The 27,042-nt window shown below is 42.5% G+C and overlaps 1 protein-coding gene across 4 annotated transcripts in view; it reads right to left on the minus strand.

The window, feature by feature from the left end:
* Positions 1-568: 568 nt before the first annotated feature.
* MICAL1 (microtubule associated monooxygenase, calponin and LIM domain containing 1) overlaps positions 569-27,042 on the minus strand; it is a 57,991-nt gene continuing 31,517 nt past the window's right edge. The window contains exons 8-24 of one of the 4 annotated variants that reach the window (XM_089514796.1): positions 26,194-26,451; positions 24,872-24,987; positions 23,888-24,014; positions 23,418-23,502; positions 21,602-21,749; positions 16,523-16,710; positions 15,352-15,461; positions 15,063-15,116; positions 14,041-14,215; positions 13,561-13,646; positions 12,728-13,343; positions 10,642-10,727; positions 9,687-9,785; positions 8,552-8,645; positions 8,318-8,417; positions 5,652-5,725; positions 569-2,349 (exon numbers count right to left, since the gene is read on the minus strand). In XM_089514796.1, the coding sequence (XP_089370922.1) occupies positions 2,195-2,349; positions 5,652-5,725; positions 8,318-8,417; positions 8,552-8,645; positions 9,687-9,785; positions 10,642-10,727; positions 12,728-13,343; positions 13,561-13,646; positions 14,041-14,215; positions 15,063-15,116; positions 15,352-15,461; positions 16,523-16,710; positions 21,602-21,749; positions 23,418-23,502; positions 23,888-24,014; positions 24,872-24,987; positions 26,194-26,451 (2,571 nt within the window). In that variant the 3' untranslated portion in view covers positions 569-2,194. Of the gene's footprint in view, positions 2,350-5,651; positions 5,726-8,317; positions 8,418-8,551; positions 8,646-9,686; positions 9,789-10,641; positions 10,728-12,727; positions 13,344-13,560; positions 13,647-14,040; positions 14,216-15,062; positions 15,117-15,351; positions 15,462-16,507; positions 16,711-21,601; positions 21,750-23,417; positions 23,503-23,887; positions 24,015-24,871; positions 24,988-26,193; positions 26,452-27,042 lie in introns of all 4 variants that reach the window. The other 3 variants (XM_089514795.1, XM_089514794.1, XM_089514793.1) reach the window with 3 other exon arrangements.

Consider the following 27,042-nt stretch of genomic DNA (forward strand, 5'->3'; position numbering starts at 1 on the left):
TAGAAAAAGGAGGTACCTTTTAGCTTCTGCTCCTCCATCCCTTTTCGAAAGTCCAACTGGAAAGAGCAGTTTTGAGCCAAAGTGTGCTGTGTTGAACTGTATAATGTTACACCTTAGATCTTTTGTCAAACACAGCATAATGGAGAATGCACCAAGAAGCAGGATGCTGATAGTCTTGCTCAATGTGCATACAAGTTACTGAAATTTTCAGGTAAGCATGCCCTATCTCTGGGGCAGGGAAATGCAACCTACAGGCTCAATGCGCTCCTGTCCCCTTCCTTTTACTGCTCCTCTAGGCTCTAATGACCCTATCAAAAACTCACACACCCCTCAAAACTTTTCCAAAAAATGGGGTGAACAACCAGAGGCTTCCAGAAATAGCTATTTAATTTAACCCCCATTCCATTCCTGAAAACAATTTTGTTTTGCTCACTTCTGAGGTAGAAAGGTAGGCAGCATAGGCAGTAGGGTTCTCAAAGGCTTGGCAGAGATGAAGAAAACAATCTGTGGGCTAGTTTCTCTGTTGTGAAATGAACATGGATAAGAAAAGAAAGAAGAGTGCTTCCTGTTTACTCCACACACCTTTATTGAAGCAGGAAATGTGTGTAAAAGGAACAGCTGCTTACATCAATTCAGGCACCTTCCGATCAGAACAGAAACCAGTTTCTTTTTAATTTGGAAGGAAGCCCAATTCTGGTTGTGCAACAAACCAGCAGGAATTCTCTGACAGCTTCCCTGCAGTAAATACACTCTTCTGCCTAGTTAACAATCTTCTCTTAAGGTTGTGCTACTATTACAGGAATACTGTATCAGATGTAAGACACACTTGCATGGCTTTATAGCTGGGAGTTAATTAGAATCTATTACAAGTATACAAACAATGTGAAATGTTTGAGATTTGGATAATAAAGGAAGCCCTTGCTACTCCCAGGCCTTTGCCATTCTAAATTTTAATTTGGAGGAGATTGTCAGATTTAGTTCACCCAACAAGATCCTCTCCCACCATACAGATGTTTTAGAAGTTACATTTTTGGATTACAGCTCCCACAACTCTCTAGCCAGCATGACCATACTGGCTTGGGAATTCTGTGAACTTTAGCCAATAATAGCCCCTTATTTCAAAAACTTTACATTTGTATGCTCTTTTGATGTTTAGTTTTTTGTGGGTTTTTCGGGCTATGTGGCCATGTTCTAGCAGAGTTTCTTTCTGACGTTTTGCCAGCATCTGTGGCTGGCATCTTCAGAGAATGCTTTGCCTGGAAAAATTGGGTGTATATATACTGTGTGAGCCTGGAAATTTTGGTGTTACTGCCCACTTCAGTTTTCTGCTGGAAAGTGTCTTGAGTAGCTTAGAAGAGGGAGGATGGACAGCAGTACTCATAATAAGAATCCCCAAACCTGCTATGGAGAGGGGCAGCATTGTATTGTCAGCACTGGGAAGGAACTTAGAAGTAAATTGTCAACTATGTCATTTAACATAAAGGAGTCAGAAACATTGTGGCCTCATGCTGTGGCATGAAAGAGAAGCTGGGTGGCTTAGTATGGGAGAGAAACTACAGCTATAATACATAAAATGTTCCCTTCACTTCTCCACTAAAATGCCTCATCGGCTCCAGTTTTGCAACCCCATGTAATAAAATTTCTTATTGGCATAATAAATCAAATATCCTGTCCTGCTACACTGTAAAACATGCACAGTTCAGTAGCTGGAGCAGCATCACAGCCCAGCTTCCTCTTTTCATGCCAAGGAGTAGCTATCAAGCACTAACCTGGGGACAGGAAATATGTTCTATTTCAAAGCTTCTCATTCCGGTGTTGTTTTTAATCTGCCCAGAAAACTTCAGGTAGTAAGTGGTTATGTAATAAATAGATCTACATGCACTCCACTTCCAGGGTGCAGCCATACGTCAGGCAGGGCCTCCCCAATGTAAAATGGGTAATAATTGAATGCTACAGTTATATTGGCAAAAGTTCTGCTTGCAGCACACTGCAACACCATTGCATCTTGGGTCTGCCTTCAGTGACAGTTTGAGCAGCATCTGTGCAGTTCTTCTGTTCCTGTGGCAGCAAAGTTTCTGCTGCTGATCTTGAAGACAGCTTTTTTTTTGTCTTGTTTGCACCAAAATGGAACTTCAGCACAAAGAGAAAGGCCTCTTGTTTCCACAGGCTTCAAGCCAGGTGACTCTTAAATCTTTCAGAGTTCTCCCACCATTGGTACATGCTCAGAGAGTTCACTGAGACGTTTTTTCTCCTGCATCTCAATTAGGGCACTACGCTGATTTACAACTTCCAGCAGTTGAGACAGGATCTTCTTTTCCACCTGCTGGTCCTCAAGGGTTTTTGAAGACTCTGTTTAAAAAAAACATGTTTACAACACAGCTTAGAATGGGATGCTGTCAAACAACACGGTAATGTTGACACGAACAACTGGCAGCTCTCCAGGTGTTTTGGATTACAGTTTCCATCATCACAGCCTATGTTGGCTGGAACTGATGTGAACTGAAGACCAACCAGATATGGAGAGCCAGATATTCACTACCATTGTTGTTAACAGAAAGGTCAGTGATTCAAATATCTACTATAGCCCAAGTATTCAAAAAATCTTAACAGAGAGGGGAGATGGACTTGTGGGCATTCTAGACTTTGACTTGACTGTGTCCACTATACCAGTGTTGATGGGGAAGGTTTGAAGAAAAGTTTTAACACATTTGGCTAAATGCTCTTAAAAGAGCTGACTGGGATTCACAAGCAGGGTTACCACTTGAATATTAATGACAATTGTTGTTGTGTGCCTTCAAGTCATTTCCAATGTATGGTGACTAATGCAATGCTATCATGGGGTTTTCTTAGCAAGATGTGTTCAGAAGATGTTTGCCATTGCTTTCCCTTGAGGCTGAGAGAATATATATGCAACTTTTATAGGCTTCCTTTAGACTACCCCCATCAATATAGGCAGACTGAAAGCAGAAACAACAAGCATGTGTTTCCATCAAACTAGGTGTGCCAGACACATAAACAGCACTCAATTCTTCAAAGTTAAGTGAGATCAGCCAACACAGGCCAACGTTCTTCTTAAGTAGGGTCCTCAGAATTGCATTCTGAACAAATTAAATCCAGTCAGATAGAACAGACATCTCAGTTGTCATTCCAGGCAGCTGTTAGCCAGTGAGAAAAATTTACCAACTGTTCTGAGAACAAAAGTGCTTGGTAGCAGTTTCAAGATACTGCAGTGTAGGGGAAGCACAGTAACATCTAACACTTATGTCATTGCTTGTTAAAGCTTGCGCTGGTCACTTGGAATGAAACTTTTCATAAGGTTTTCTATTTGAGGCAGGCATGTATGATACATCAGTGCTGCCACTGTTCATTAGTTTTGTGAATGAGTAAAAGTGAATGATTAGAGCAAAGTATAACTGTTATTAATGTTCTGGCCAAATCCTCTTGGGCTATAACCTCCATAGCCGTGCAGCTACTCCCAGCTCAACTCTTGCAATCCCCACTTACTGGCCGATAGCCACTGTGATTCCCTAGAGGAGAAACAGACCTCATTGATTGCAGCAGCTGCTGCCCAGTAAGTGGGGACTCTGGGACTTTCACAGTTCCAACATATCCCCTGAACTACAGCATATGTGGGGATTGTGAATACAAAACAGTCATGAATACATAGCTCTATGCATTCATAACTGCCCAAGAGGATTCCAACCTCTCTTCTGGGCTGTAACTACATTTTGCTGCGTGCAGCTAACTTTGATTCAAGCTCTCTAATAACTGATTAAATAATTAGATGTAGCTAATAGAATAAAATGTAATTGTTGCTGCTTCAATGTTGATATGCCCATCCAAAGAATGCCAGACAGCACTGATTCTGCCAGAAGAAATAAGCTACCATAGAAAACATAAGAGTCAGAGATTCCAATACACAAAACATCTATTTCACTTTTAGGGTACACCAGGCATATCTGAATTCTAAGCTCTGGATAGCCAATTTTAGAGAATTTGCTATTTTGTGTCAGGCCTGTGTGACTTTTGTTTTCTTGTGGGTTCCAGATGGGTGTATATAATATTCATCCACTCATTAACCAGTTACATTAATAGTATAACAGGCTCATCATAAGTTTTTCCATTGGGCAGATTTTGGGTAAAATCTAATAACGCCACATCTCATCATAGGGTTTTCACTGTAAAAGAGATTCAAAAGTGGCTTACCATTGCTTCCTTCTTCAACACACACACAGAGACACACAGATACAGACAGACACACACACACACACTGCTACTGCTCAGTAGGGCCACCTCATCTGAGGCATTTGGCATCCTGTTAGCAGCATATGCAGGAGTTAAGTTAACCTTATGCCGCATATGTCTCTTTGTGGTAAAGATACAGTTAAGTATTCCCTTTCTCCCCACATATTGAACCTACTGGATAGTCACTGCAGCCCACCCATCCCCACCCCATGCTGAGAGGTGTTCAGAGTAGCATCTGGCTATATTCCTGTAGCTAGATGAAAAATACTTACAGCATCTGCTGAGACTACTGGGAAACCCCAGTGGAGGATGTAATCATTTTATGGCTGGCTAAAAGGACATAGCCAGACTGTTTCCCAATCCTCCACTGCTATCACCAGGCACTGAATTCCTGGGGGCAGTGGGCTACAGCAACTCTACGGTAGAGGTTGGTGTAGTTCCACATTCAGAACGTCTACACTTGGACCATAAAGGACTGTGACCTCAGTCTCGCTTCTCAGTAAAAGTCTCTCTGACTGGACTCTACTAGTAGCAATGCTACCATCAACATATCCTCTTGCTTCATGGGAGCATTCAGTCCCACCATCATGGAAATATAATTCCATGGTAGGAAACAGGACCATTGATGAAGTATAAATTTCAACCAGTGTAGTTATCCAGATGGTCCATGGGGTCCAAAGACTGCTCCTTCTTCCCTAGATGCTCAAGGGCAGCTGGTGGGTCCTGGGGTCAGCTCTGCAGCTGCTCTTGAATACTCAAGAGAAGAAGCAAACTTTTCCCTGCCCTGGGTCAAAGTTGAAGGCTGCTACCAGTTCCTCAGATGCATAACAGCAATTAGATGGCATCTGGGCCCTCCTCTGTAGCCAGTCAGTGGCTGAGAGGGAGCACACAGCTGCTCTCAACAGGCCTCGTGCACCCTCCACAAAGACAACGCACAAGGAAGGGCTTGATGGCTCTCCGAAATGCTTAGAAAATATTTGTTAATTGTTGTTAAATTGCCTTCAAGATGACTCTGACCTACAGTGACCCCTATGAATGAGACACCTCCAAGACATCTTGTTACTAACAGCCCTGGTAAGGTGTTGCACACTCAGGGCTGTGTGGTTTTCTTGACTGACTCTGTCCACTTGCAATGCAGCCTTCCTCTTCTCCCACTGCCTTCCACTTTGCCAAGCACATTTTGTCATCTCATGATGTCTCCAAATTATGATAGCCTGTTAATCAAGAGTTTGAACTTGATTTGTTCTCAAACTGGGGATTATTCCAGCAACTAAGTGGCCTTCTTGCTTTCATTCCATTTGCCTTAAAAAATAGGTTACAATTTTCACATGTCCTTGACCATACCTAGTATTCATCTACACCTGCAGCCTCAGTAGGAACCATGGTCTCATAATGCTCCTTCTTACCATTCATATTGTAGTACTGGCGCAGCTCTTGGTCCAGCTGGCACTGTTGCTCCTCTAGCTTCAGCTCTTGCACCCTAGGGGGCAAAAGAAATGAGAATTGAGAACTCCTCTGGTATCCATAACTAAGGACAAGCTCATGGAAGTGCCTCCCTTGTGAAAGTTCCCCCATTCAATTCCTTTTGTCACTACCTATTCTCTCTACACCATTAGCTCAAATAGCTATATATGCTAAAACTTAATGAGAAAGGCCTTGTAGGCAAGAGTGGCAGCAGTCATGAATTATATATGTGTGCTGTACCTGACTCTAGTTTCCCAGGGAGTTTGCATATGCTACTTGTGGTAACAGATACTTGCACAAGTTAGTGAGCCTTTACTACCTTGGATACAGGATACGATAGGAGGAAGATTTTTTCTATAGCTATACATGAGATTCTCAACACTGGCCTAAATGCTAGAGCTGTTCGCAATCAGAGTAGAGGCACTGAATCAATACGATTTACCTATGAGCTAACTTATCATTCATCAGTTGATTCAATGGGTCTACTCTTTTCAGGACTATCCAACAGGATTCCAGCCATTAGTTGTTGGTCTAATGAAAAATATATATGCACAGGTGGCCAGGAGTTAATTAATTGATTTCCCAGTATTAATATTTCCTAATCAATGCTGTCCACTTTATGTGTTAGGCTCTGATTGCTGACACTAACAGAAAATTACATTAACATTTCTAACTCCATAAAATATTCCATGGCAGCCTGTGGATACACAATTTTATTTGAAACAACTTAGCTGTTTAAAACTGAGTAAAGGAAGGAGTTGGAAGCAATGTATTGAAATCAGGGAGTTATAAACCGCTATTAACCTCCACCGCTTTTTCGCACTATGGAGTTTATCATGCAGGAAAAAATTGGAAGTTTAAAATGGTCAGAACCAATTGCGCAATTGGTTTTCACACGCAAAACACTGTTATTCCATGCAGAATCTGAGATCAATCTGCACTTGTACACAAATGGTTTTCATATAAGAGGACTAAATGTGCCTCCATCCCAATAATGATAAAAGCGCATGCATCCTGAAAAAGTGATCAAATACAAAAATCATTTCCAAACACAGACCACAACAAATCTGTGTGTGTGTGTGTGTGTGTGTCCCTGCCTTCCCTCAGCAGCTGTTCCTTTAAGAGCCCCGACTATGGGGGCTGAAGCTGGAGACAGGCAGACATAAACAGGAAAGAGCGAGGGGGAACTCAGCCTTTTCTTTATCCGGCTTGCTCTGTCCCTGCCTTTGCCTCAGTAGATGTTTCTTTAAGAGCGCTGGCTTGGAGGAAAGACTGAAGTGAAAGAGACACACAGAGAGGAGAGTACCTGGACTCAGACTTCACACACTCCCCTCTCTCTTTGCCCTTGCAACTGCTGTTTGTTTTAAGAGCTCTGGCTACGAAGAAGGGTGGGTACTTATTTTATTTATTCCGCGGCACTGGAAGTAAACTCGTCCCAAAGAACCATGGGAAACAAACACAAAAACAGGGATAATCCCATAAACAAACCGCAAGTAGCTTTCACACTACGGAAACTGCACAAAAAAAAGCGAATTTGTGAATGAAATGGAAATGAATTTCTGATATTTTCCTGAAAATGCTTATTTACTGGTTCATGTCACTTTCTTGTCAGATTCTTAAGTGGGTTGCGCACGTCTTCTGAAAACTATTTGCACAATTGCGCCTAATACGCTGGACAACTGCAGGTTCTGACCTTTTTAAATTTCCAATTTTCCCCGTGTGATAAACTCCTATGGGTGTGTTCATACTCTGTTTCACAGTCTGACTTTTCCAATTTAGAAAAAGATTCATCTAGAAGTATTATTATGACCTAAAGAAGAGCATATTTTTATGGGATAGTGTAGGAGGTACAAGAGAAGCTGGAGATTCTAATATGGAAAGGGGACATCTTGAGGCTCATCCACATACAGCATCAGCCCAGTTTCCAGAGAGTTATTGCTGCCGCTACATAGCCTCCCTATGATCTACAACAAGTGTGGGCAACTGTTGGAGGCTAGGGGGCCTCAGGAGAAGAAGGGCTGTACCCCGAGCAGAAAAATTGCTCCAAATGCCCTTGAACAGGGCTGGGAGGGCATTTTCCCTATTTTGTGTGCCGGGGGGAGGGGGCATTTTAGATCCAGAAGTGGCCTTGTTTTAAAAAACAGAAAGTAATCAGAAACTGCTTCCCTGTTTTGTTTTTTAAAAGTCTGACCCTTGAACAGCCCAGGGGGCAAATAAAGTAGTAACATTTTCCCCAAATATTCTCCAACTGGGCCTATGAGAGTGATTTAAAAAAATATATAGCAACAGCACTTGCACTTCTATACCGGTTTATAGTACTAAGCACTCTCTAAGCAGTTTACAATGTGTTAGCCAATTGCCTCCAACAAGCTAGGTACTCATTTTACCAACCTATGAAAAGATGGAAGGCTGAGTCAACCTGGAGCCCTGCAGGATCCAACTCACCACTGCGCCACCACAGTTCCAACCATATTAAAAAAAATAACCCTGGCGCCTACAAAGCACTCTAGGGTTTCTGAGAATTGCTTGCTAGCCCAGGCTTGCTGGGATGGGTCACCTCCCCTATTAAAATTCAGGTCTAAACTGGTAGGATCTGCTGGCCTCTTACGCAATCATGAGGTCCGACTCCTCACACATCAGGCTGTTCTTCTTTTGGACCAGGGAGAGCAGCTGGCTCATCCATTCTCTCTTTAGTTCAGATTCTGTTCCTGGAGGATAAAGGAGGCAAGAAGTTATCCTAACAGCACAGCTGACATACAAACCAGTTTTACCTTCTTGGTAGCTATTTTCTATATGCTATATCCTCACTTCTAGCTTTGTCGGAGGTGGTCCAGACTCTCACCTGCTACTTCCCGTAGAGACCGCTCCAGCTTCACCCCCTGTTTCTCAAGCTCTCGGAAAGTCACTTCAATTTCTTCTAGTCGCCTCTGGATTGACTGCAATGTCCAAGAGATCAAGAGTTAGTCAAAGCAAGGAAAGATGTTGAAGATGGTGGCTGTAACAGGGTGGCTGCTGGGGGTACTTGTAGGGTGAGCTAGTAGTCAACCAGCTACTTGTTCAGCAAAAAAGGGTGAATGATCAAAGCACCCATAAAGCTATGGTTACAACTACAGTTTCGAATTTAATGTCAGTGGTGATAAAATAAAGAAATAACAGCAATTGTTGTGACCTAGAGGAATGGGGGAAAGGATGTGTCAGAAACTACAGTGCGCCCTTGGCTTACGGAGGAAATCTGTTCCGGACCCCCCCTCCCCCGGCGTAAGCCAAATCAAACTGGAATTGAAGTTTAAGATACTATACATAAATTTAAAAGTGGACAGAGAACACTGTCATTTAACATTAAACTGATTAAAGAAATAGACATCTAGGAGGTGTAGAATTAAGAATCAGAAATTATTCACAGTTGTATTATATATAAAAGGAATGAAATTTATCATAAAGAGCTGGAATGTGTTGTAAACAGAAATTTGACAACAGAAGAAACAGAAAATAGCTGAAATCAGAAAGATGAGTCAGGATTGTATTACATTGAATGTAAAGTGGGGAGGGGGATTTGTAAATAATTGTGGATTTTTTTTATGAATGATTGATATACACATAGTGATGGACATTGATGATTGCATTTTGTGAAAAATATAAATAAATAATAATAAAAAGAAGAATTCCCAAGGGCTGCGTGTAACTTGTGGGCCACATTTTGTCCAGGTTTGCTATACAGGATCCTTTCATGGATCCAAAACAAGGGAAAGAGTGGGGAATGTGTGACATTAAAGCCAAGAGCAGGTACTATGAAAACAATAGGAACTGGATATTTCCTAACATCAGAAGTGAAAGAGCTATATTTTTAGAATTGTGGGTATGTCTTTCTTAAAGCAGGGTATGATAAGTTGTGTTCCATCCCAGCTGGATTGAACCAGGATGGGGAAAGACCACTAGAAGTGAAAGCACTCATATGCTGGTGCTGTCCAAAGTGTTACCTGAGCTTTGCAAAACCTCTTCATTTGTGCATCTCTGGCTCGTCGCATCAATGTCTTTTTCCATGTTGGATAATGACCTTCTTCAGTCAAGCTCAAGAACTGCTGAAACCATAAGAGGGCAGTAATAATTTTGAAATGTGTCTTTGTGGCTGGCTTAAGCTATAACATCACTGCTTGCCATGCAGTTATAGCCAGCAGTGACACACACACATCTGTACATCTCCTCCCCCCATGTGTACTTACAGCAGATATCCAAGACTAAGGCACCTAGCACAATATTCAAATACTGGGGAAATTAGGAGGAGGGTAGGAATCAAGCGTGACTGCTGGAAGTGGTCTAGGCCCAGACTATTTTGCAGCTGTAAGAACTTTAAGGGACTGACTCAACCTCCAATTTGCTGTGCAGACTGGGTGTACCTTGTATATACAATGGTGATAGCTGTCTGTTAGGCTTTGCCAGAGTCTTGTTAGTCATCCTTCAGTACACAAATGCTTCTGCTGTTCCTTTAGTCTCACAGACCTACTATAGCCTCCCCTCTTTCTGCCTTATTTTCAGACCCTTGGGAGATTTCCAAACATTCCCCATTTGTGTCCTGCCAAATCTTTGTAGGAATTCAACAGCTTAAGAGTCTCCACCACATGTGAGGGAGTGGATTGTGCAAAGGGCTAACAGACCCCCATTGATCACAACTGCTGCCGCCCAGTAAGGATGAACTGGGGAACTTTCACAGTCCCTATGTAGCCCCTAGGGCTATGTGAATATGAAACATGCACAAGTGTTTAACTCTAGGTTAGACATTTATAAATTGCCCAACAGGATTCTGCTGTTAACACTCCTTTTAAAAAGAAAAATGGAAAGAATTTTTTTGGCTGTTGATACAGTGTTCATGTAGCCCTTTTAGCCTTGAGAGTGATTTTAAGAGCCTGCTCTGGAAGAATTCAAGTTTAGACTCACAATCTCTGCTCCAAGGTCATGGCTCTCTGGTTCATATTCTTCTTCCTCCTCCTCTTCTTCACTTTCACTGCCAATCTCCAGAAAATCTACCCAAAGAGGAGCATTTATTGTTACTCATTGTTTTTAGGAGAGAACTATTTTACCTTAATACTTAAGTTACATATTTTGTTGCACGGACCTAAGCCCCAGTTCACCACCTGGGAAATTGTTGGATGGCACTGAGGCCATGGCCCTGCCGGACAATGTAACTGGTATGGATGGCAGAGGCTGTCTAGACAGAAGTGCAGTGGAAGGGTTAAAATGGCCATGGGTCCCTTAGCAATGGAGACTGGGTAATTTAGGAAATAATTTCTGTCAAGACAGAAAGCTAACTTGCTTGCTCTTAAGTTACTCAGTAGCTGGCACGGTAGCTTTCTATGGCAACAAAAATAGTTTTCCTTCTCCCCCCCCTCCCCCCCACCACTAATGTGAGAAACTTCAAAAGCCAGGGCATAAAAGCTGGTATAAATTGCCAAGAGGTTCCTGGCCTATGTCTAAGTGCCAAATTACATGTTGGGTTTTTGTGTAGCACGTCCCTAAGTCTTCATTTTTAAATTAATTACAAAAGCACTAATATAGCTTAGCAATTGTTCAGCAGATGTATATTAACAGAGCATTTCTTTTCCTGTGTGGATTTGGAGGTTTAAGAAAAATGTTGTCATTAGGTTTAGAAGGATTTCTTTTCCTACAGATTCAAGATTGGGGAGGGAGGAATGGTAATTTTTTTGTTGGATTGCAAGTGAGGATTAACAGAAAGAGAGAATGATGGGGAAGAGATCTTTTGGCAAGTACTGCATTATAAGTAATGCTCTCCTTCACACAAGGCTGTAATTAATTTATCAAAAAATGAACATGTAGCTTCAAACTATGTAATAAAAGCATAATATTGTGCTTTGACCCTTAAAAAAAGATGATTAAGGGAGAAACGGTGCCAAATGGCAGATGGGAATGTTTATTGTTACTATGTGCCTTGAGTTCTGACTTATGGAAACCCTATCATAGGATTTTCTTGACATGGTTTATTCAGAGGGGCTTGCCTCTCAGACTGAGATACTGGGATTTGCCCAGGATCACCCAGTGGGTTTCCATAGCTGGGTGGAAACTTGAATTTCATAGAGTCCTAGTACAGAGGTCAAATCACCTAGTACAGCAGTCAAACCACTTCCCAGGGCTGGCTCCTGGGAATTTTAACCACTGTCAAGAGCAGAATAGGATTTGGTAACCTACTGAAACTGTTTAGAGCAGACAAATTTAAGATAGTTCCATCACAATCACCTGTTGTAACTTTAGAGGAGAAGTAAGGAAGGTTCATCAGAAGAAAAGGCCAGAATGAGCAGCTTCTCTGTATGGACCATGCAAGTTTGCTATACAAGGAGGAGCTCAACATTTCCATAGAAGCAGCAATAGATGAAGCCTAAATGTTTAACATTCCAACCCCCCCCCCCCCCCCCCGCTGAATTTATGATTGTAACCACAACATACAAACTACAGGATGGAATTTTGCCAAAGGTGGAAGGAATGTTTGGAATGTTTTGACTTTACATATGCCCTACAGGGCATACATAAAATTATCTTTGGTGGTCCCTTGATGGGGTCATCCAATCATTTTTTTTATTCACACAGAATAGTGTGTTTGGTGGCTGAATGGGACAAGCATTATCACACTATGCTCTTAAAGAGCTACTATTCCAGTGTGACTCCTCTAGCAGCCTCCTGTTGCATGCTGGGATTGGCAGTTTTAAGGAGCTGAACTTCTCTGCCTGAGAATTCTAAATACCCCTCCTTAAAACTGCCAATCTCAGCATGCAACAGGAGGCAGCTAGAGGAGTCACACTGGAATAGTACCTCTTTAAGAGCATAGTGTGATAAACACCAGATCTGTTTCCCTCCTCTCCTCAAGGGCAACTGAGACTAATGTGTAACATGAGGAACTCAAGCCCTCAAAGAGATTAGCACTCACTGGAATGAAACCAAATGATAATTAATTATGGTTAATCATTCTCCTAGACAACTCTGTGTTCTACATCTAGTAAGTGCATTGGTTTACCTTCTGAGTCTTTGCTGGTGTTGAATTCTTCCAGACTTTCATCTGGAAAATTAAATGAGGCTGAAATTGGACTGAGTCGGGATAGTTCACACTTCTCCAGGGTTGACAGGCGAATCATTCTCCTCTGGGCATTCCCACACTCCCCTTGTTCTAGTACTGGGCTTGGAACAGTCAGCTGTCGAGAAACAACAGGATCTATACTGACTCCTTGCATGCCTGTAACAATGGCCCCATGTGCCTCTTCCTGCAGTTGGTTGTCAATCCAACTTCTTAGGTCATGTGCAGCTTCTTTAGGATAGGCCCTGCCCAAATCTATATCTTGGTCCCCCACCCATGAAGCTAAACTGGAATCAGAATTAGAGTTCTGCAGCTTCTCATCCTCTGCAACAAAGGGTTGCTGATGCAGATGTTGAGATGACTTTATCATGGCAACACCTCCATTTTTTCTGGATGGAGAAAGTTCAGATCCTTCACCAGCTGATTTCTGAGATTTCGCAAGTTGGCCTGCTGGTGGCTGATTTGTAAAAGATGATGGGCTTTGCTGTCTTGAGTCTATTTCCATTCTATCCTCATTAACAGCCAAGTCAAGAATGCCTTTATCTGAAGGACTGCAGACCTGGGAGGAAAATAACACATAAAAGCATTAGTTTTCCAGTGATCACATTGTGAGCAGATCAATTCCATATAAGTCTAAGGGGACACAGTAACTGCATGGTGGAATCTATTGCAAAAACATTTTGAACAAAGATATAGGTCTAACTAACAGTTCAAGACCATCTTGCTAGTTTGCACCAAACACCTCTTAATTCTGAAAAGGCAACAATCTCACTTACTTTATATCCTGTTTTGACAGAGGTTCTGCTGCTGGATGAAACCATATCTGTGGCAGTTGCAATGTGGAGACTGCAATAGAAATTACCTAAGAATAAAACAAGGTGGCTGTAGTCAGATGAAGGAATGTTACTGCCATGGCTCAGCCTCAGCAAATAAGTTCTAGTGCCAGGACAGATTCAGTCTACTCAAAGGGAAGAAAAGTTGATGAGATGAGTGCAGAATTTAAACCTTTGCTCCCAGGAAGTAGAAAAATAGCACAAAGAAACATGCTATAAGAGTTCAAACATCTCAAATAAAGGCCTGTCTATGCCCTTCATAGGAACACAGGAAGCTGCCAACTACTTGAACACCTGGCTCAGCATTAGCAGCACTGACTGGCAGCAGCATTTTTTCTCAGCATTATCTCAAGAAACCAGGAATTAAGCCTGGAACCGTCCACATGCAAAGCATGTGCTCTACTATTCACTCCCTCCACTCACCATCATCTTCATTGAAGGCAAAGTCCCCCAGTCGCAAAGTTGTCTTACAGTGGTAACATTTGAAACAGCCTCGGTGGAAGAAGCGCCCTTCAGCACTGACCCGCTCTACAATGTAGACATGCTTGCCACAGATATAGCAGGCATCACTGCTCCTCACAGGAGAGACAGGGGGGCTCTATCAGAAGACAAAAGTTTTTTTTCTCTTAGGGCCATGCACACAGATTGGATGAGAGGGTGTCCTTTTAATAGGCAGGCTAAACAGACAGCTTGGATACAGGTGACACCATGAAGAAGAGCTCTCTTGTCTCTCCACTCATTTATCCCTGTTCCATTATCTAGTGAAGACCACGGGCATGGCTGCTCTCCAGAGATATTCTATAGTGTTGGAAAGGGTTTACCTTTCAGCAAATCTACTAGAAGAATTAACAGCCCAGATAATGGGATTTGATAGTTGAATAGTTGAGACTTCAGGTGGCTAAGACATTATGATATATAAGTCCTATTTGTCTATTTAGGTGATTTTCTGAGAACATCTGCCTCTGACCCCCTAATATATCCCAACCAGTCACTTTTCTGGGGAATGTCTTTACAAAGGGTTTTGAGTTGGCCTGGTTAACCTTCTCCTGCCCAGGCCAGAAAGTCTAAGGCCTTGTCTGCACAGGCCAAAAGGCTGGTTTCCCCCTGTTTTCCTGTCATCCTTTTTAATGATAATAATAATAATAATAATAATAATAATAATTTTTATTTGTATACCGCTTTTCCTTCAGATCAAAGCGGTTCACAACATACAAGCTACATGTCACATGCTATAGCAATACAATACATCAACAGTGACATCAGCGATCTCATACAATTCAACAAAATTCCTCAAAAACAATGTACAAAGCAGTCAAAGCCATCAGTTGAGGCTTGTTGCCGCCAGCCTGATTTCTAAGCTCTGCTCACGAACCTCTAAGCTTGAATGAAAGGGATGACTGGCTTTTTCCAAAACCTGTTTCACAGAAGATGACAAGTGAACTCACCCCATGCTCTTGTTTTTTCTTCTTGGTTTGTTCATCCCACATGGAATTTTCCTCCTACAGTCAAAAGTGAAATCTTCAGTACAGCAGTAAACAATGAAGTCCCAAACCCGTATGTTCTCAGAGTAAACTAAGGGATATCCCATGGTGGCTTCCAAAGGGGAGGGGTTAGAATAAACTGGGGAGAGATCCAATCAAGTGCCAAAGGGCCACAATCCAATATATGAGATAAAAAGAAAGGTATCATTGGGAATGTGTGCTAATGGATTTAGTGATGGGCAAACAAACTCACCAGGTTCCTTTTACGTGTGAGAGAGAGACTCTTCTGCAGCTTGCTAAGAAACAGGATAGCTCCCTTGGTACCACGGGGTGTCAGGGGTTTAGCTGTTTTCTCCTCAGGTTCTGTAAGAGATTACATAGCATTTCCTGGGTCTAAACCTAATCTCCCCATCCTTTCCCACAGTACAGACATGGAAAAGGATGACTCTTAACAATAATACATCAGTCTCTGCCATAGTAGCCATAACAGGCAATACATGACTGGAAAGGTCTTCAAAAGAATGGAGAGAGATGGCCTTTGTCACTATACCTTCAGAGAAGAGCTTGACCTATGGTTCCCACAGTCCCCTGACATCCTGGCCACAAACCATGGTGGATGAGCTTCTGGGAGACACAGTCCAAAACCATAACACATCCCAACACTGCTTTGTGGTACCAGGGTCCACAGCTGTTTAGTTCTTGTTTGCATCAAGTTGAGTGCTTTGGAATAATTTACCACCATGCTAAGTGGTGACAGCCAGGTTTTATAGCAGAGGATGAAGTCAGCACCTACTGAGAGACTAGGGGTAGGAGTGGGACTGGTCTTATGGGATCCCAACACACAGCTGAGAGGAAGGCGGGCTTCTAACAGCGGAAGGAACTGAGTGTGCTTTCCTCTGATGTAAGCAACTGCAGTATCCATTAATCACTCAAAAAATATTTCACCCACTGGCTTTTTGATCATCTTCAAATCTGTTTTGATGTGATGAATCTCAATTCACAACAGCCACCAAATTTTACTTTGAAATAGGACCAAGACAAATTCAAGGAGGATAAGGCTAGCAAGAGCTATGATGTCTACCATCAGCCATAATGATTGTGTAGTGCCTCCAGGATCAGAGGCAGCATACATCTCAATGCTTAGCTAGTGCTCATTAACAGCAGAATGCCATAAGAGTCAATAGGAGACAGAATTAGACAGGCCTTTGATTTGACCCAGACAGACACTTCTTATGCTTATTTATAAAGACCTTGATTTCTCTCTTCTTCTCCATACCCCATCCCTTGTCCCTTTAGTAAGGACTATGTCCTTTGGGCCAGGGACGAATCTACCATTCTGGCTGCAAAAAATCTAGCACACTGTCAGTTCTATGTTTAAATGTTAAATGGCCAAACTCAAAACTGGATACCTTGAGAGTCTCTACCTGGAAAGTTCTTGAAAGCATCATAAAACTGGCTCAGGTAGGTGATCAAGCCAAGCTGCTCAGGCTCAGACATTGAAGCCATTTCAGTGCTGGAGAGGACTGGAGAGATCCCTAGCTCCTGCTCAGCCACATCTAAGGCCAGCTGGTTGTTTCCAATGGGGTCGTTCTGGTTCAGCGAGCTGAAGTCTCTGGAGAGGAAAGTTACACATTAGAGTGACTGACAAGATTCAGCTCAAAAATAGAGATATTGCCCAGAATCCTGTCCAGCAGTTAGGAATATGTAACCTAGAGTTACACACTTGTGACTGTTTTGTATTCATTATCCCTACATAGCCTCTAGTTTACCAGGAAGCAGCTGCTGCAACCAAGAGGGATGTTCTCCAATTGCTTGGTAAGCAGATGGCTGCTGTTTATACCCACTCTTCACATCACCAATCTCCAGAACAAGTGGAATAGGATATGATAGTAGCCAATGGGGAGATAGGGTAAGAACAGGAGTGAATGGGGCTGATTGTGAACAAGACAGGAGGAACCCGGAGGAGGAAGATATGAAGTGAGTTAAGGTCTGGTCCTTGGGAGAGATGGGAGCAAAGACATGGCACCCAGTGGTCTTCTCACTCTTTTTATCTATTTAGTGTCCCTTGTGATTGCTCTCTTGTGCTAGGACTTTCCAACACATCTTGAAATACTTGGTTCAGTCATAATTTGTTCAGACAAAAGGGGGAATACAGCCCCTTCACACCCACACAGATTTGAAACCATACACATGTATGGAGTGTGGAAAGTGCTGCAATGATTATGTAACATATACTAAACATCAAAGAAGCCACACAGGGGAGAAACCCTATAAATAGATGGAATTAGGAATGAGCTTCAGTCAGAGTGCAAATCTATAGTTACATGAAAGAACCTACACAGGGGAGAAGCCACACACAGTTGGCCCTCCACATTTATTGGGTTTCGGGGCACAGGATCCCCACAAAAATGGGAAAACTGTATCTTTTTCAATTATTATCCATTTAAAAAATATTGTAAGCTGCCTTGAATCCTGTTTGGGAGAAAGGTGGGATATAAATTCAATAAATAAGTGTTTTAAAAAATTGTTGCAGGGGCCTTCTGCTTGTCACACCAGAAATCACTCATAGGAGCAGTTGTAAATGGCACTCAGCTGCTTCCCAAGTGACAAGAGAACAGACCCCTGTCAGTCACAGTGGCTGTTTCCTAGTAAGAGGGGAGTGGGGAATAAGACAGAATTCAATGTGTTATACTCTGACTACAGTGATTATGCATATGTAAAGGCCATACAGGACTCTGGCCATCATTTTCTCCCATCAAGCCATCAAGTGTCACTTGCAGCAGTCAGTCATTCAACTTGCAGTCAAAGAGGTAGAGAAAAAGTGCAGGACCGGAATCTGTTGAGACAACAACAACTTTTGGCTCATCTTTTCTCTATAATGTGGCAACAGATTCCATCTGATCTCAGAAGCTAAGTAGGATCAGCATGGTGAATATGCAGGACTGTGAGGGAATACCAGGTACTGTAGGCAATATTTCAGAGGAAGGCAAAGGCAAACCACTGGAGTACTCATTGCCTTAGAAAACCCAATGAAATTCATGGGCCAACCATAATGCAACAGGCAATTTATACATTATATAACATTACCTGGTGCCTGAATTCCCAGCTCCCCACCATTCTTCCCTCCTGGTAAGCCTGAACACAGGGATGATCTGGACTTTTTCACTAATATGCAAACTACTCTGGAAACATCTTTGTTTTTTTTCTTTAAGTCCAAGGTAAAATAATGTTTTAAACAGCCCTGGAAAATTTTTGTGAGAAAGTATGGAATATGCATTATATGATATAGGTAGGCAATGAAGACAAGCAGGCACGAGACCTGTTTTTAGGCGATCCATGCTACCAGTAGCATGGGACGAAGCCATCCAAAATTGCCTTTGTAAACTGTCTTTATGTTAGTTCAGATATGTGTGTTCATATTTATATATACGTGTATTATTTAACCAAGAAAGGAATCAGAAGGTGAATTGTGTGACAGTTGCTTTTAAAGAGGATTGCACAGCAATCCCAGCACATGACAAGTCATTTGTAGACCAGCTAGCATTTTAAGGCATCAGCAAGCAACTATGCAAATCCATTTTGATTGGGTTTTTTTAAAAACACAGCACAGCTTCCAGTAACTGGACACCCGCCAGCTCTTCTTCCCCTGAGAGGACTTGGCTCCTACTCCATTTTACTTGATGGGGAGAAAGGAAAATTATTCTGCCTCATTTGGTCACCAATAATGAGTAAACTATATGCTGTGATCTTCCTATCAAGATCTGGCAGCCAGGACTGCAAAGCAACTATCCCACATTTGAGGAGTTCTTAACTCTAGGGATTAACAGGAGAAGGCAATAGGTTGCACATTAGAAGCTCATGCTCACACTTCAATTTTGTACAAGAGCACTGAACTATGGTGGCATAATTTCCACTTGAGTTCCAGCTTTGGGATATCGTCAGTGTATAAACAATGATAACAACAATAACATGTTTATGATAGATAACTGAAAGCAAACTATGGGCAAAGTTTTTCCGTGTCTGCCCCAATTTGTCCCAGGCTGTGTCTACACAGGCCAAATAGCACATCCTCTCCCTTGTCCTCACAACAATCAGTCTGGACAATGCAGGGCCCAAGCCCCAGTTCTGGTGTTAACTGTCCAGACAATGTCCAGCCAATTCAGCATCAATCCCATGATATGCCACCCTTAACATGAATTTTTTTCAAATGTCACCTTTTGCTCCAGATCTTCCCAGAAGATTTGGAGCCCTCTAGCGTGATACCAGATGGCTGTTTATAACACATCCTGCTATGCTGCCCTCCACCACTGCCACTGGCATGAGTTGCTCCTTCTGAGGTCAGAATGAAATGCCATGCCATGTCATCTATGCTGGGCACCTCATTTCTGACCTCAAAGGGAGCGACTTATGCTAGTGGCAGCAGCTGGTAGCACAGTGAGATGTATGTGCAAACAACTGACCAGTGTCACTCCAAAGTGACCAGGTAACAGGGGAATTTCAGGGCATCTTCAGGGCCAGAATACTCTGGACTGTTCCCAGAGCATTCTGCCCCATGCACACACAGCCCCTGATGTCTGAGACACATGGAATCTCCTTGTGACAGTGGAGTACCTAGGATTGGTGTCACCCAGTGAGGTAACTCACTGACCTCCTCCCATTTCACACTGTACAGAATCCTTAGGAATGCTTTTAGGCACTAATGTTACTGGTAAATCATAATTCTATATACCACTGAATGTACAACATGTCCGCATTTTATGCGGGTGCGCCATACGCAGCTTTCAGCATATGCCGGAAGAGCCCGTCGCACACCTCGAAAGAATTAATGGGCCATGTGCCCCACTCCTGTGCACCATGGGCGCAAGCCCCATTAGTTCCTATGGGGCTTCAGTATACGCTGATTTCCCCTTACATGGAGGGATCCGGAATGGATCCCCGCGTAAGGGGAGGACACACTATAAAGTGAATAGTTGTGACATAAACAACTAGCAAAATTAAAAAATATACCTTGAAATTACAATATCATAAATGTATTTACATACACATAGTAAAAATTTGGTTAAAATGTGATGTTTTTAAAGAAAATGTAAAAATACCGGTAATATCTTTTTTTAAAAAAATTAAAAATTATTTTTTTAATTAAAATTTTGAAATTTTAATTTTAAAAAATCTGGAACCTCTTCTATCTCCTCCCACTGAGCTTCATCTTACTCTCAGCATCTCTTAAATCATTTTTAAAGGAAGCAGGTAAATGCCACAGCCCATTTCTGCCAAAAGGTAGATGTTTGAGGAGCCGTGGTGTCACCTCCCCTTAGGGTGTTACCTAGCATGGTCCACACCCCACTAGTCACGCCACTGCCCCATGGGCCCTTTTCTGAAGTAGGAACTATAATGCAGTAGAAAAAGATCCACTCTGTCTACAATAGTGGTAGCACCATGTTGTACAGTGCGCCCTTTCCTTACATGGGGGAATCTGCTCCGGACCCTCCCCCCCCCCCCCCGCATTTAAAAAAAGGTATGCTGAAGCCCCATTAGAAGTACTTCTTCCAGGCGCGCCAAGGCTTCTTACGGCACAGGCTTCCAGCATATAACGCGGGTGCACTGTACTTTCTCAAAAATACTGATCAGTACTGAGCATCTCTGAACTGAAGCAAATTATCAAGACAGTCACAGAGACCTGCTAGGCCTACTAGGTCTGTGGTTCAAGCTTAGACTAATGCATACATTTACATTTATCATTTGATCACTCAAGTATTAAATGGTCATCTGTATCTGTGCATGACCTGCTGCAGACCAGACTCCACTGACAAAACCTGCATTTTACTATATACCTCCTTGTGTACTTTTTAGAAAACACATGTTCAGGTGCTGTACAGGCATGTATAAACTAGTTCTTTTAAATTATATAATACAAACAATTTGCTGAAGAAGAATCAGTCCCTCTTCCTGGACAAGACACATTATGCGTGTGTATATGAATTAGTCATCATTCAGAAAATGCACTCAGCAGGAAAACAAGTTGAACTGCTCACTAAATTTTAAATATATTTTCTACAAATACCCAGCATAATTATTAACTCGAAGAAGCCACAAATGTAATTAATACCCTGAAGATGCAGCAAGAGGCATTCAGTAATGTGCAATTACTACCCCAAAGAAGCTATGCTGAGATGTAGAGTGGACAGCTATTAGTCAAAATCAAATGAAAAACTTTTGGATTGCAATTGCTAGAATATCCCCTAGCTAGGGGAACCTGGCTGATACTGACCAAAAAAAGTAATTTTTCTAAGTTTTGGCTGAAATGCTTATGCCTTACAACCTTATAACATGCAAAGGTGACCCAACCACAATACCCTGATGATTTGACTTGTATGTGCTTCAGGCAGGGAGTGGAGTATTACATAGCTCTCTCCCATACTTTCATAGAGTTTGCCTTTAACATACAATCAGCATTTACTGTTGTTAGCAAGGATTCCTTCCCACTTTTCCCAAGGGACACTCACAGAAGGTCTGGCCGGAAGCGGTGTATGAGGGCACACAGGGCCAGGCCATTCTTCCAGGAGTGTGTGAAGTCCTCAACCTTGATGCTGTGGTAACTTGCTGTGTTAGCTTGACACCAGCTCAGGAGTTCTTCATAGGCTCTGCTGGCATCTAGGGGAAGGGGGACATTTCATGGGGAAAAGAGAAAAAGAGCAGAGAGCTAAGATCATGGTAGGACACAGAAATTGGCAAAAGAGCCTTTATATCACATCCTTAGGACATTTTCAACTACAAGACTTAGTTATTGTTAGTTAAATATAAAACACTTCACTCTTTTGCTGAGCTCAAGGTGGCTTGCATAGTTCTCTTCATTCCTACTTTACTTTCACAACAACCCCTGTGAGGTAGGCCAGACCAGAAGAAAGTGACTGGCCCAAGGCTACTCAGTGAGATTCATGGTTCAGTGGGGATTAGATTGCAGATCTTTCAAATTTCAGTCCAGTTTAATAATCCAGGGATGGAAATAGTGCAGCCCTCCAGATGTTGTAACTCTCAGTATTCCTAACCACTGCCTGTGCTGCCTGGGTGCTGGACGTTATAGTTCAACAACATCCAGGCAGCTGCACAATTCCAACCTCTCACCTCCTGCAACTAATCACTGCAATACACTGGCTCTCAATTTCTGCATTATAGTCTAAGGACTTCTGCAAACTAGGATTTAATCATCTAACCTCCTTTTTCTTTCCGACAACAGAAAAAAAAAAGTGGATCATTGTCAAGAGACAAGGTAGACTCTGAGCTTCAAAGCTTTCTTTCTTTCTTTTATTGGTTTACAATTCCTCAAACGTCTCTGCCAACAAAGCCAATGACTATGCTGGGTGGTGGATTCTAGGAGCGGTAGTCCAAATGGTAACTTTTCATGCTGGGTATGCTGTTGCACTATAGATCCAGCGCAACCCACAGCTCTAGTTTGCTTGCTGAAGACATGGAACCCTTTCACAAGCTCTGTACTGCTCACAACTACTACTAGAAAAACACGCAAAGGGATCTTTTAGACCTTTTGAAACTAACTGAGAGAATGACATTTGGCAGCATAAGTTTTCATAGTCTACTTCATCAGATGCATGGAGTAGACCTAGTCTACAAAAGCTTATGCTACCAACTTCTCACTTTGTCTCAAAGGGGCTACAAGACCCCTTTGTATTCTGATCAAGACTAACACAGCTGTGTCTTTGTATTCTACAATGAGGGCCACTCCGATTGTCTTGCTACAGAAGAGTGGGATATAAATATTTTTATTTTCTAGAAAAGCAGTTCTTCAAGAAAGACAGAGATAAAATAGACACAGTATGTAACAGTGGCACACATCTTGGTCTAATAGGTAGCAGGCTCTACCTATGTATCTGTTGTTCAGATACAAAGCAGAAGTAATAGAGAGGATGGCACTCAGAACAGAAAGAGTAAATGAACCAGTGAGTGGACACTGCAGGGAAGATGTCAGCTTTACATAAGGGAAACTTTCTAATGTACAGGTTGTTAGACAGTAACCTCAGGAAGTGAGGCTTCTCCTCCACTGAGGCTGGACAGTCATCTCTCAGGGATGCTGGAACTGCAACCTGCATGGGGAGTGTACTGGAGTTGGACTGGGTGACTTCCAATATTACTTCCAACTCTACAGTTCTGTGATCTACATCCAATGAAGGCTTGGCATGGTCACAGAGAAATCAAGAAGCCATTACACCTAAGGGAAGGGAGAATATGGAATACAAATGAATAGGAGGCCTACTTTCAGGTAGATCTATGCAACCAGTAGCCAGGGAGGAAGCCACTCATACTTGCCTTTATAGACTATCTCCAGACTGTCCAGACTTCTCCTCTTCTTCTGGTCCATTTCAATTTCTCCTGTCACATACAGGTTGCGGACCTGAAAGAAGAGGCATGCAGTTGGTATTGCTTCTCTCATGTTGTATATAGAATAAAAACAAGGAACTGAGGGTCAATTGGTGTGGCCCTCATCTTTTCAGATTGGAAAATACACCACACCCTATTTCTTAGCTGGGAGCAGAACAAGAACATATTCAGAACATATTGTTCTGCAGCCCTTATCATCAGTGTCCTTAAACATTTCTGTTACTTGCTGGAATATGGATCGTGGAGTTGCAGAATTAGTGGGATGTCAATGTTTAAAAAGTTGCAAGAGAGAAGGCCAAGCAAAGAGAAGAATCAGCTAACTGTCAGGGAGCCAGATCTGCTCTTACCACTACCACCACTGCCTCCCCCCTGCCCCCCACCATAGATCCCTTGAATACCTGAGAGGCCTTGATAGCTTGAAGGTTGATGTTTGGGTATCGTGTGATGGGGTCAATGCTATACTGATTGATGTTCTTGTTGGTGTTGTCAGGTGATGTCTGTGACAGCCTCTGATATAAGCTTTCTCTGGTGGAGGAAGGAAGCAGGAATATCCCCCTCTTAGTCCCTTAGCAGTGCTTAAGATTCAAATACAGCTTTCATCATTTAGATGACTCCAGGCAAAAAAGTAAGATCACTCTCCCATACCACACATGTTTTTCACTTTCCTGACAAAAGTCCCTCTTCTCCCACCTTGCCTGGCTCTGTAGGGGTGAAGCTAAGGAGCAACACTGATTTCTCTTGGACACATACACCTTCCTGCAGCTTCAATAGAGAATCCTGCCTCCCCTTCTTTCTATCTTCTGGACCTCTTGGCCACTGCTACACACTGGTGAGAACTTCTGAGACTATGGTCTGATACAGATGGACAGAAAGAAGCACCAAGACGCCGCCCCTTTCTGCCCCACATGGAGACGGCAGCAACCAAATGCTGCGGTCTCCAGGAGCCCTAAATACTTCTTAGGGTGCCATTAGCACCCTCACATGCGCTGATGTCAGCATGGCATGGCACCATTTGGATGCTGCACTGCGCATATGTCATCATGGCAGCCCCATGCAGATGGTGCGGTAGGGCTTGGGAGCGTGCGGTCACTCCGTGCTCCCGAGCCCTAATTTTGGCCCCAATATGGTGCTTGTTGCCCGTTTGTATCAGACCTATGTGTTTTCGAAGAGGCACAGAAGAAAGGGCTGCTCCTTTCTGTTCATTTGTCCATTTTGAACAATCCATCTCTAACAGTTTTTCACTTTGTGGTGGGTTTGCAGGCAATACTAGTCCAGTACAAGGTTGCCATTCTTTCTACATTCTTAACTAACAACAGAAGATATCTACCTATCCCACAACCCAACACTATTGACAGAGAATTTCCCTTCTCAAGGGCACTTACCTCTCTGCTAGCACATCCAGAGAGGGTATCCCTGAGGCCCACCTTTTTACCATCCAGGCAGCATCAAAAGCAGCCAGGAATCCTCTGCCCACTCCAGTGCCTAAGGGCCAGAATGGCTAAAGAATGGAAGAAACATAAAATGAGGAAAGATTTGTGGCCAGTTAGAAAAATGATTCTACCACAAAACATGGTGTAGTGGTTTGAGTGTTAGAGTCTGCAATACTAGGGTTCAAATTCCTGCTCAGTCATAGAAACTCAGTGGGTGACCTTAGACAAGTTTCACTCTCTCAGCCTAAAAGGAAAACAGCCTCCTCTGTAGAAATCTTGCCAAGAAAACCCTAAGATAGGGTTGCAATAAGTAGAAGTCTGATCTACATAACAACAATAGGAAAAATAGCCCTATAGGCACATATTGGCCTGAAGCTCAACAGACAATGAAATTAGACAGAAAAAACCTCATAAACTGGAGTTCTAAGATTAATATGGCAGTTGTAGTCTTTTTATGGGAGTCTCTCTGTGCACAGCATGTATTTGGGAAATGTTGGCACTAAATGGGGCCCATTCCCTTGCACATATCAGCTGGTAAGACAGCAGAGTGGAGTTGTATGAGTGCAAAAGACAAAATTCCAGGTAGGGCACAATGCATTTCCCAGCTGCTGGATGATCATTGAAGCTAAATAAACTGTAGGAGTGGGTATACAATCCCTCAGCAAAATGATACTCTAAGGCCATATATGGGAAATGAGATGAATCACACTCAGAAAAATCTCAGTTGTGTTCCTGTGACTGTACTAAATCAGAGGCCAACACATGTTTGAAGGCTCTTCCTTCACAAAGTGAAAAATGTTATATCTTAGGCTTCTCTAATAGTAGTGTATTTAAGATGTGTCTGTTGAAACAGAGAGGTAGCATGGTGTAGTGGTTTGAGTGTTGGACTATGACTCTGGAGACTATTTTCCAGAGCCTTCGAAAGCCACTGGGTGACCTTGAGCAAGTCACACTCTCTTAGTCTCAGAAGGAAGCAAAGGCAAATCCCCTCTGATCCTGCCAAGAAAACCCTGTGATAGGTTTCATCTTAAGGTCACTATAAGTCAGAAATGACTTGAAGGCACACAACAACAACAACAACATGTTCAGTAACGCAACCTGTTGTGGTTCAGTCTCAGAAAAGTGTGCCATGTGAACATACCATTTGGTTCTAATGGAAAGATAACTGAAGAAGAGCTCCAGTCAAGGATGCTCAAAATGTACACAGCTTCCACCATTTAAAAAAGCCCCTGTTCTTAATACAGTTATTCTGGTATTATTAAGGATGTGCTCACCTCCACAAGGCAGTCTCCTACCAATCCAATGAGCAGCTTTTTGCCATTACAGTCACGCACCAGAGCTGCATTGTCTGAGCGGCTCATGCAGGTAAAGTCAAACATGTCAACGTCAGGTTGGTCGCGATGATTCAGTGCAAACTGCAAATTGGGGAGCTGGTAGTTGGTGGAGAAGTTAGCAGCTTCCTTGGCATAAGCAAGAAGAGCTTCTGGATTTACATTCTCTGGAGACAGCAAACTCTCTATGTCCAGCTTATCCTAGAGATGGATACACACCATGATATCTTCCACAGCAACAATCCTTCATCCACACTGGGATGTTAACTTTTAACTTGAGGGTGGATTGTTGTAATACTGTAAATAGTTTAATTCTATTTTAGTGTTCACTTTTTGTATGTTTTTCATTGTACAGTTGGTTCCTTTCTTCCCTGGGCTTGCCATCCGTAGATGGCCACGTCAGTGTGGTTGCATGCATGTCGTGCCTCCATTGAGGATAGCAGGACTTGAGGTCCAGCAGAATTTGCTATCTGTGGGGGAGTCCAAAACGGAATCTCCCCAGATCCAAAAAGCTGACTGTACACTCATCCCTCCATATTTGTGGCTTTGATATTTGCGGCTTTGATTATAATTAATAATAATAATAATAATAATAATAATAATAATAATAAAGATTTATTTCTAGCCCGCCCAATCACAAAGAATCCGGGCGGGTTACAACAGTAAAATACATCAAGTTACAATAGAGTTTTTAAAAAATCAAACCCTAAACCTACCCCCCCCCATTCCCAGTACTAAAACAGAATTAAACAGTAATAGTATAACAACATTAAAGACATTAAAGACATTAAA

This window comes from Sceloporus occidentalis, unplaced genomic scaffold (genome assembly GCF_023333645.1).
Source record: "Sceloporus occidentalis isolate IW3139 unplaced genomic scaffold, rSceOcc1.0.p SCAF_3, whole genome shotgun sequence".
NCBI classification, from domain to species: Eukaryota; Metazoa; Chordata; class Lepidosauria; order Squamata; family Phrynosomatidae; genus Sceloporus; species Sceloporus occidentalis.